At 33.3% G+C, this 11,965-nt stretch overlaps 1 protein-coding gene across 1 annotated transcript; it reads right to left on the reverse strand.

The window, feature by feature from the left end:
- Window positions 1-5,400: 5,400 nt before the first annotated feature.
- LOC124307310 (NADH-ubiquinone oxidoreductase chain 2-like) lies at window positions 5,401-6,177 on the reverse strand (the record flags this gene model as incomplete). Its single annotated transcript, XM_046768835.1, is given in 2 exon segments — window positions 5,401-5,853; window positions 6,112-6,177. Coding segments are annotated over 2 exon segments (306 nt in total), but the record flags the coding sequence as incomplete, so codon positions are not given.
- Window positions 6,178-11,965: the final 5,788 nt, after the last annotated feature.

The following is an 11,965-nucleotide window of genomic DNA, read 5'->3' on the forward strand; positions in this document are numbered from 1 at the left end:
TTTACCTTTACCTTTGTCTTTTTCTCTAATTATCTATTTTTGACGCATGTGCGTCTGGCGCCCAACAATCGTATCTTTCTCTCTTATCACCTCTCTCTCTATCCAATTCTTCAGGTTAGTGACTGCGCCGTAGGGTAACCAATTATCGTTCTATCGTTTTACCCTCAAACATATAAAAAAAAATATTGGTTAAAGTATATATAAATATATAAATATATATATAAAAAATATATATATATAATCAAAAAATTTTAATCCACCATAAAATTCTTTTCAATTAAACATAAATAAATTGATACAATTTATTGATTAAAAATATTAATTTGTATAAAACGTTTAACCGCTACTGCTGGCACAATTTTTTTGTCTATACTTTTTATATTATTTACATTTCTAAATTTCTTTAATTATTAAAATTAAATGCTGCAAAAAAAATATTTTCAATTGATTGAAAAAATACATGCAAAAAAAATAATAATAATCATATAAAAACCAAAATCAAACTTTAATAAAAAATAAATAAAAATTACAATATATATATATTATTTAGTGTAATAAGCACAAAGATTTTTAAAATCTTTAGGAATAGTTTAATTCTATCATTAATAAATAAGATTTAAATACAAAATTTTTATTTAAAACTTTGAAGGTTATTAGTTTATTTAACCTAAAATCTTAATTTTATAGTTAAATATATAACATTAAATTGCAAATTCAAAATTATAAAAATTATCAAAATTTTTGAAAATTAATTATTAGAATATAATAAAATAAAATAAGTTATCAATATAATAAAAACATTGAATAAAATAATCTCTCTATCTAATAAAAAAGTTTCAAACAAATGAACGTAGAAAAAGATTATAATAACAAGAGTAAAAAAAAGATTATAATAACAATAGTATATGCATGAAGTTGGCGGTGGGGTGAGATCCCGAAAACAAAACAAAAAGCATCTAGCAAACCCTTTGACAGCTGTCATCGGCTGTTTATGACAGTCTTTGACAGTCTTTGACAAATATCTTTATAGGTATCTGTTTCTGACGCGCAAAAAATGAACATGCAAACGAAAATTATCAAGATGATTCCCGACGGAAATTGTCTTTTTCGCGCGTTGGCGTATTGTGTAAACGGCACTCAAGATCGACGCGCAGAGGTGAGACTGAGTATCGTTTCAAATATAGTGGATAATTGGTCTACGTTTGCGGGTTTTATTACAGGTAATGAGTCAAACGGTGCTGTGATTAGGTCACCTGGTGATTACAAATCACATATGAATAAAAATGCAATATATGCAGCTGCGGACATTTTTGAGATATGTTTGATCGTGTATCGCGAAGAACAAATTCATCCACACCGGATCGGATCACAAAATGAAACACAATTGTTACGCCCCGACGTACCGCCTTGGCGTACCTTTTTCAAAATTCCATTTCATTTCATTTCTTTAATTATTTCATAACAATCTCATATTCTAATAAGGTCACGTACAGTCCTCGGCATCCGCTGACATTGTATCTTATTTGCTGACACCAGGAATCGCGCTATAAAATTACTGACCTAGTAACAGCGGCGCTCAGCCCGGGAATATCTCTCTTTTTAAGTCAAAATTATCATCAATCATTAGGATAAACCACTACCTTTGGAACCACCAAATTAAAATAGATTATTTGTTAAGATGTGTGGATGAATGCGTGAGAATTATCTTAAGATACCTTCTGTTAACATCTTGTACGTATAAGTGACGAGATTGAGAATCGTCGGAATACCATCGAATGACGCGAACTGACGCTGACCATGTAGATTTCGACACCGGGAGGTCGCCCCCGCACTTAATTGGCTAATTACTGTTGCAACTTATTGCAACTGCAGATTTTTCCCTATTAATACCCTCTGGCCCAAGCAGCCATGTCTTACGTCTGTCAAGTCGCGAAGTGCGTGGACGTAAACCCGGATTAGCCCTCTCGAGCAATAGTAGCGTTCGGAAAATCTTAGTTGTGACCGGCCTAAAGTCTCGCGCTAATTCGTCAAATTCGAGCATTCAGTTATTCTGTTAGCTGCAAGAGACTCACTTTCTTCTACATTTCCATCTTTTCTGTTCTTTACTAAATCTCATCATTTCGCGAATAGACTTTTTATGCAGTTCCATTTTCCATAATCAAACTGAGTTCGGCCCTGATTCAATCGAATCAGGTAATCTTAAATATAATTCCAAATCTAAAAGACTAAGTGACCGACGTTCAACATCGTTCGATTGATCAACTCTTTGAAACTTGAGGTGAGGCCCCTGATCCAGCATTCTACCGACGCAGACCGACACGATCCGACGGCTCTCAATCTCGTCGACCGATTCACCTAAAGCTAAGTCAATCCGAGTGTTAATCTTCGAAATTAAACGAATTCTTGTTCCACCTTTATAATCAAAATCTACTTCAGTAATTTTCATTCAAAATCAAGTCTAGAATTGGTGGCTAGCTTCACTACCCCCAATTAAATCGTACTTATTGTTCCCAAGAATTAACGAATAAGACTTAACCATTATATATATATAATTGATTCTAGATAATCTAAAAAGAGAGATACAATCCAATAATCACGACCAGCTAGTTAACCATCGTTCAGAGTAGATGTTCCTGGTACCAAATAATATTATCCTTTAGAATATTATAACACACGATTTGTATGAACTTAAACACTTTATAAATTGTTATTTTCGGCTCACATATCATTATCACCATTGATTGTTACCAGACATTTCAATAACCAAATCGAAACAGAATATACTTCATCTTTTACCAGTTAAATCATATTAAACATTTATTTTGAACGACCTTCTTCCCACTTTCTTTATTATAAAATTGCCTCAACAATTTAAACAAACCTCACAGACCTGTACAGGACTATAGCAACACGATCCTACAAATTACCGGCTTATCGAAAGGTATGTCTTCTCTTAGTTTTAATAATTATTCATTGTCGTTACGTGGGAGCTTGATTATTCAATTAATCATTAACTACCACCGCTCAGTACACCCTCACCCCCACGTAACACAATTCTCGCTACTCTTCACCGGCGACGGAGACAGTAGACACTTTGATATCTTACAGTACCAAATTAAAATTCAGATAGTGAGTAATAAGTATGAAAAGTAACAATCAAATAATAGTAAATCTAAATATATCACCAAACAGTCAAAAGGACAGCCAGGATTTACGATGACAATGGAGAAAGGAGGAGTTTCAACCAGCAGACAAGGCGATGGAGACGGTGGATGGTCGGACGTATCACAAAGGAAAAAGGAAAATAAAATTGTAAGTGCGAATAACTAAATAAGCCAGAGAATAATAATAAACAAATATTCCTATAACCAGGCAAGAGGACGACCAGGATCTATGTTAACCACAAGAGAAAGAGGTGTTTTGCGGAGTGAACAGCAACACAAATATAGAGAAAAAAATAATATCAAGAAGGTGATTTTGGAGAATAACGGGCAGAGCGGTAGCAAAAATAATTCAGCAAGTCAAGGAGATAGATCGATATCAATAGAGAAGGAACACCAATTTTCAATCAACGAATGGAAGCTTCGATTGATGAAAAAAAGAAAAGTAAGCACAGAAGGAATTGAAGTGGACAGCAAGTGCAGACTTGTCATCAAATCAACATGAAGGAATTCGCCTGTTTACTAGACAATGCGTAAGGAAATAGTGAGGCGCGAAGCGCCGAACAACGAGGCGCGCAGCGCCGAGTGCCCGAGGCGCGTAGCGCCGAAATGGGGTTGGCGCGCGAAGCGCGCAGGGGCGAAGCCCCTAGTTATGAAAAAATGAAAATTAAATATAAAATTATTCAAATTTAATTTAAATACTACTTTTAAATATAATGTAGTAGGTAATATTAAATTTATATAAGAAAATAAAATACACTTTTCGCAAGAATTAAGGGAACAACAAAATTTTCGAAATTTTTTGGTGATTTTCAACAGGCTGTATTTCAGTGAAAAATGGTCGTACAAGAAATTAAAAAACCAAGCTTCTAAAGCTTGAAGACTCTTGTTTTTGAATTTATTGGTTAAAAATTTTTCAAAGCACTATTAGCCATGCAATCCTTGGATAAAGCACGAAGAAAAAATTTTCAAAATTTCTCACATTTTTCTTTTCGCTCTACGGGCATGGAAAAATTTTTCTCAGCTAAAACAATGCATAGATCGCATAGCCTGTTTATTCAGCTTCAAGATGCATTTCTTCAAACCTCGATACCACCATTTGTCTTCGAGATATTGAATTTTGAATGCCAAAGGATCCTTTTTCACTCAACTGCCGATATCTCTGGAACTACTGGTCGCACAGCGAGCCGAAGGGCAGTTTCTTTTTCTGCAGAAAATTTCCTACAAACATCTGTCAAAATTGATGTCAAAAAAAATTTTTTTTCACCTGTCGCGTTAACGTGAAAAAAGAGCAAAAAAATGCCATTTTGCCTTTTTTTGGATAATCGACTGTATCTTCGTCAATATTGGGTGGAAAGCATAGGTTAGAAGAAAATTTCACAGCCTAATGTACCCCAAATGTCCCTCTAAATCGGTAGATCGATCGGTTCAGCGGTTTTCCTGGACCGATTGATTGAAATTTTGAAAAAATTAAGGGAACAAGGTTTTTGTTTCTTAAGGGACCTTGTTCTCTTGATTTTTTCAAAATTTCAATCAATCGGTCCAGGAAAACCGCTGAACCGATCGATCCACCGATTTAGAGGGACATTTGGGGTACATTAGGCTGTGAAATTTTCTTCTAACCTATGCTTTCCCCCCAATATTGACGAAGATACAGTCGATTATCCAAAAAAAGGCAAAATGGCATTTTTTTGCTCTTTTTTCACGTTAACGCTACAGGTGGAAAAAATTTTTTTTTGACACCAACCTTGACGAATTTTTTTGTAGGAAATTTTCTGCAGAAAAAGAAACTGCCCTTCGGCTCGCTGTGCGACCAGTAGTTCCAGAGATATCAACAGTTGAGTGAAAAAGGATCCTTTCGCATTCAAAATTCGATATCTCGAAGACAAATGATCGTATCGAGGTTTAAAAAAAAGCATCTTGAAACTGAATAAACAAGCTATGCGACCTATGCATTGGTTCAGCTTGGAAAAATTTTTCCATGCCCGTAGAGTGAAAAAAAAATGTAAAAAATTTTGAAAATTTTTTCTTCGTGCTTTATCCAAAGATTGCATGGTTAATAGTGCTTCGAAAAATTTTTTATCAAAAAATTTAAAAACTAGAGTCTTCAAGCTTTAAAAGCTTTGTTTTTTTATTTCTTGTACGACCATTTTTCACTGAAATACAGCCTGTTGAAAATCACCTAAAAATTTCGAAAATTTCGTTGTTCCCTTAATTTTTGCGAGAAGTGTAGTTAATGTAAAAATAATAAATATCAAACTTTCAATAAAAAATTTATTATTTACTATTAAAATAAAAAAAATAAACTTTGGGATAAACCCAAATATAGGAGGAATACCAGCTATCGATATAAATATTATTATAACTAAAAACTTCATAAAATAACTTATATTATTAAACTTATGAACTTGATTCAGATAATTTATATTAGAATGACTAAAAAAAATACAAATTATTGAATATTTAGAGAATGAATCATTGAATAAATTAATGAAATATAGAAATCAATTATTATTGACATAAATATCCTAGACGTATGATTAATAGAAGAATAAGCTATGATCAATTTTAATGATGTTTGATTTAATCCCAATAATAAACCTATAAATCCAGATAAAATTATTTATATATAAATAATCAATCTATTATTAATATTGATTAAAATGAATAATGGAGCAATTTTTTGAACAGTTAAAATAAAAAAACAATTTTTTCATCTTATATTATTGCTAATCTTTACCAATCAACAATGAGATAGACTAGCACCTGACTTTAAAATTAATCTAATTTGTAATAAAATGATAAAAAAATTTATATACATGAAAATTAAATTCATTTTTGTAATTGAAATTCTTATCAATAAAAAAAAATAAGCCCCAACTCGAATAATATAATATATCATTGAAGAATTAGAAAATTTGAATAATTTATTATTACTATTTATTAATAAAGCAATAAATGACAATAAATTTACTTCCATACCTATTCAAGCACCAATTCATGACGAAGAATAAATAGTAATTGAAATACCAAAAGTGAATATTGATTAAGAATATTTATTTGAACTAACTAATTGAATGAATTTTTAGAAAAAAAATTAAATTTATCATTAAAATTTATAATAATTTATATTACTATGAAAGTAATTATAATATTACATAATTTATTCTATCAGAATAACCCGTTTTCAGGCATTTTATATAAAAAGTAAAATATTGAAATTTTTATCTATGAGATATGAACCCATTAGCTTAATTAGCTTATCTTTTTTATACATATATATATCTATATATTTTATATTAAATATCTATGTATATATATATATATATTATAAACATTAGTATAATGAATATAAATCGAGGTAATTAGGTTGAATAATTTAATAAAATAAAGAAAAAAACTAATGTAAATAAATTATTTTTCTTAAATTGAAGAATAATTAATTTTCGAAAATTAAAAATATAAAATTGAATAAATAATCATTTATCTGTCTGTGTGTTTTCTTTAAACCTTATAATAAGTTCTAATCCATTGTCCAGATGCTCTAAACTACAATTAATAAAGTATATTGAATGGCATTTTATTGATGGAAAATATTTTTATTTTAATTAATATGTGAGCAGATAATTGAAAAATATATAGGATTTTTTTGATAATTATATTTATTTTTAAAAAATTTAATTATTGTGGAAAATTTCTTTTTTTTTTGGATTTCTCTTTTTTTAAAAGTAAATTAAAAATTATAATATGTATTGTAACCAATATTTTTATATATTTGAGGGTAATAACGATATAACGATAATTGGTTACCCTACGGCGCAGTCGCTAACCTAAATAATTAGATAGAGAGAGATACTAAGGGAGAAAGCTACGATTGTTGGGCGCCAGACGCACATGCGTCAAAAATAGATAATTAGAGAAAAAGACAAAGATAAAGGTAAAGGTAATAGATAAAGGTAAGGTCAGGTTCTACGACGGTTTTGCACAGTTCGCTCAGAGAGACAAGATAATGGTAGAGGGGCGGAGTCGAATCCAATAGATAAAATAAGAAACAGGTGAAGCAGGAATAATATCAAATATATTAAACAAGAAGCGATAAGTTTACTGACAAGCAAGTAGCTGAAGAGTTTACGATACAAGTACGATATATGCGATAATTAACAATAGTTACAGCCAGAGAAAGGTTAAGCGAGAGAGTTAACAATTAACGGAACGTTTTCCGAATAAGCGGGAAATATGCGCAAGCTCACGATACTAAAAGGTAATGATTAACACGGTTTTATGATAGATAGGTAAAACAGAAAAAGATATACTGTACTTAAATTAAGCGGTAAGCAAATAAATCATAAAATCAGAGAAGCAATTATAAACACATGCGAAATACAATAATTGTAATAGTTATCACATTACCAGAATACTCAGAAATAGGCAGACAGGGAATTATGAGTTACAAGGCAGATTCAAGCGACAGGTCAAATAGAAAATTATTATAAAATATAAAGAATAAAAGATAATACGTAGTCTATAGTTTGCGGTAAGTGCGAGAGAAAGATAGATAATATTCGGTACGATAAAAGGCAATTCAAGATAAGACAAACAATATTCAAGATAATTAATAGGCAACGTACGGCAAACCAAATAGACTACGGACAACTACGATCAGCGATATTAGCGAAGAAAATAGTGAAAAAGATGTTATGCGATACGGCACAATACTCCAATGTCAAATGAACGACGAACGGGACCGCGCAGCGATATAAGATCGCTCCCGCGGTACTCTCACTAAGATACGATAATCAACGATAATAGGTAAAGAGACAGATAGAAACTAATCAAAGAAAATATAACAAAATAGCAATGCTCAGTAGCTAAGATAAAAATTGATCCTTCAACGGAACGCGCTGCTAGACAGCGATATTAGACATTCAAATATTCTAAAAGAGAAAGATAATAAGATAAAGCGATAGTCACTACAATGCGTAAGTAATAGTCAATCAGTCGCGAAGTTACTTGCAATAAGGCAGAAAAAGGGACAAGATAAGAGATAAGAGAAAATAAGGTACGAGCCCAGGTGGCTCAAGCAGACCAACTGCAAGATAAAGAGAAAAGATACGAGCCCAATTGGCTCAAGCAGACCAACTGCAAGGTAAAGAGAGAAAGAGATAAAGGTAAAGGTACGATATATTGCAAGTTATCTCGTGGCTTCACAAAATAGAAAAGGAACCTCACTTACGTAAAAGAAGATCTAACAGGTGCGAGAGAAAGCGATGCGATAGCGGTAATCAAAGCGATAATGGGAACACTGGTACAATTAACAAAGCTGAAGGTCGGATTAATAATGGCGCTATTACGAAACTGGAAGTCGAGTTACAAAAGGCACGTCTGCTATGATTGGTAACTGAACGTAGAGTGACGAGATGAGCGATGATCCTGATTTTCGTCGAGCTGCTGTCACGTGATTCTTCCCAAAATTTGCGGTATTTTAATTGGACCAGCAGGTCGCGTGGCCTGGTCCACGGATAGGCGGCGATAATCCCTCGCCGCTTGATGTTCTTTTCCCTCGACGACAGGTATCGAGGTATCAGGACGTCGGTAGGTGGTTAGAGATGTTTTCCTGCAGCTATGCGGTATCGTTGGTGAGAAGGGGGGGGGGGGGGTCGTACTGCTCAGGTATTGCGATATTGAGGTGTGCGGCAATGTTACGTCACCGGTCTCCCGGACTTGCGACCGACTGTAACTCACTCCTTGCTTTACTGGTACTCCCCGTTGTAGCTATTTCGTTGGCGCTGCATCCCGGCCCTCGCTCATCGAAGCCCTCATGCCGGAACGATCTGGTGGTGATGGCCCTCAACCCGGATCCCCACACTAGATCCACCAGATCCACGTGGTCAGCATATCATTAGCCTATTCCACGCCGCAGTCCTTCGATAAGACGGTTCGTGACGAGAAAACCGTCTTCTATTGGATAGTCAACGACTTTGTAGATGTTAGGGTCGGTTCAGCTCCAGGCTGATAAGTATCGTCGACGGGAGGCTTCGTTGTGTTTTTGACGCACAGCCCTGTACGCCGCCTGACGATGCATCCGAGCGGTAGAAGCATTCGTTCGTGGTTCGGCTCCTGGCCGATAAGTCTCAAATAGTTGGAGGTGCTGTTGTGCATCACGCACGACCCTTTTCGACAACTAGATAGGCATCCATCGGGAGTGGTTTCAGCGGTATTCGTTCGTCTGTAGTCGGTGGTGTTGATGTTGAGCTGGTACGTGACCCCTGTCAGGCAGTGTCCTGGTATCTTGACGTGAAGGTCTCGCGGATGGTTCTCGAAGAGCATTACAGAATTAGAAAATAGCATACAATTAGCTTAGTAAAGAGAAATCAACTTAAAGATAATTAGTCGTTCATTTTTGGAGTATTGGCCTCAGACGTGCTTTCGTTATTTTTAGCGATATTTGTACCTAGGGGAATGCGATAATTAAACAAAGTGACGGGGTACGAAATACCACGTCACAGTATATACATATATGTATATACATATAACACAAATTGACATAATTAAATACAAATACTTATTTTTATCATTATATATATATTTATATTATGCATTAATATAATGAATATGAATGGAGGTAATTAAGTTGAATAATTGAATGAAATGAAAAAAATAACTAATTTAAATAAATTATTTTTCTCCAATGGAAGAATAATTAATTTTGAAAAATTAAAAATATGAAATTGAACAAATAATCATTTATCCATCTGTATGTTTTTTTTAAACCCTGAAATAAGTTCTAACCCATTGTATGGATGCTCCAAACTACAATTCATAAAGTATATTACATGGCATTTTCTTAATGAATAATATTCATATTTCAATTAATATGTGAGCAGATAATTGAAAAATATATAGGATTTTTTTGATAATTATATTTATTTTTTGTGTTAATCTGTTTCAAATTTAACTTATCTCCTTCTCATATCTAACTCCACATTCTTATTAAGCACTCTTTCCACCATAATTCATTCTTATTAACGTATTTTTACTCTCTTTAACCTTCCGTCAAAACTCGACGCTTAACCTAAAACTGTCACTCAGACATGTGCGTGCAATTTCTTAATTTTTCACCTATTTTTGCAACAACATGTATTAGTATGAACGTATCTCCATGCTTTTAATCCGATTTTGTTTTTGAAGCATTCCTTTTGTTAATCATTATAGAAATTTATCCTGAGGATGGTCGGCAGGGCCCGGCCGAAACGTCGATTTTTTACTCACGTTTTATAAATCATTAAACGTCTTCTCCTGACCGGCTTTTCGACTAATTTCATCATCTTCAATCTACCTCCTGGTCACGAACTTCCTTCATAAATTCAATGCATCGAAACGGCTTCGTGGACGTCTCGTACCACCGTGATTTTTCTTCATACCGCACATTTAATCTGAGATCACCTTCCTCTACAAATCACTCACAAACAAAGAACTACCGGAAGAAACTAGCGCATATCAAAAACCGTAAAGTTTTCCTTCTTAAATGCCGTCAATTTGGCATTATTCCAAACTTTTTAAAATTTAAAATCAAAAACCTACAACATTCAACAAGGGAAAAAACCTTCATCAAAGCAGTACGCTTCCTACAACACAAGTGTCTATCGCTCGAAATTAAAACCTTTTATCGACAGGAAAGGCTTTTAATCCATGAACTAAATCATAATATTAACATTTTCTTTTCAAACCAATTTACCAACTTAGATTATAAAAATTTCAACTTGGATATAGAGAAGGCCAATCGTTTATTCAATGCCATTAAGACTGATAATATTAGAAAATTAAACAAACTTAAGTCTATACAAAGTCCTAAAGAATTTCACACTAACAATTGGTTAGTTAACTTATCTAAGACAAAGTTACCTTCTGAAATTAAGGATACCTTATCACTCGGTCCGAATCATGGTTTACCATATAATAATTTAAAGTTACCTATTGATGATATTGTAAGTAGCGTAGAATTAGCTCTCTTCAACAAAAGTGGAATCACCAAAGATAAAGTAAGATCAAATATTAGCCAACTCATTGGCAACAAACTTGACAAACATCCTCCCAAATCTCAATATCAAATAACTTCCAAAGTAAAACAAACCAAAGAATTTTTAAAACAAAATAACCACCCAGTGGTCACAGATGCCGACAAAGGCAACATTACAGTCGTCATGGACAAGATGGAGTTTGAACAAAAATGCCAAGATATTCTTAATGATTCTAGTACTTATACTCTTATCTCTCGTGATCTCACCTTGAAAATACAAAAACAAGTCAATGATATGATAAGCCTATGGCAACAGAAAAAATTTATAAATTCCAATTCTGCTAAAAACCTAAAAACTTTCAACTCTCTTCCTCCTAAAATATATTTTCTACCTAAAATTCATAAAGAAAATGTACCTTTCAGACCAATTGTTTGTAACATCAATTCCCCCACCTACAAAATTTCAAGATTTTGCTCGTGTGTTCTATCTAACATAACAGGTACATCCAACTATGACATCAAGGACACTTGGTCCTTTGTAAACAAAATCAGGAAAACACCTATTCCTCCTGAACACCTGTTAGTATCCTTAGATGTCAAATCACTGTTTACCAACATTCCAACCAATTTAGCAATATCTATAATCAGTAAAAACTGGCCTAACTTGAAACCCCACACCAACATTAATAAAAAAGAATTCCTCGCAGCCACTAAACTTTGTTTAGATTCATGCTATTTCGCTTACAAAGATAAATTCTACCAACAAATTTTTGGCGTAGCAATGGGC

Source organism: Neodiprion virginianus, chromosome 6, assembly GCF_021901495.1.
Source record: "Neodiprion virginianus isolate iyNeoVirg1 chromosome 6, iyNeoVirg1.1, whole genome shotgun sequence".
NCBI lineage: Eukaryota > Metazoa > Arthropoda > Insecta > Hymenoptera > Diprionidae > Neodiprion > Neodiprion virginianus.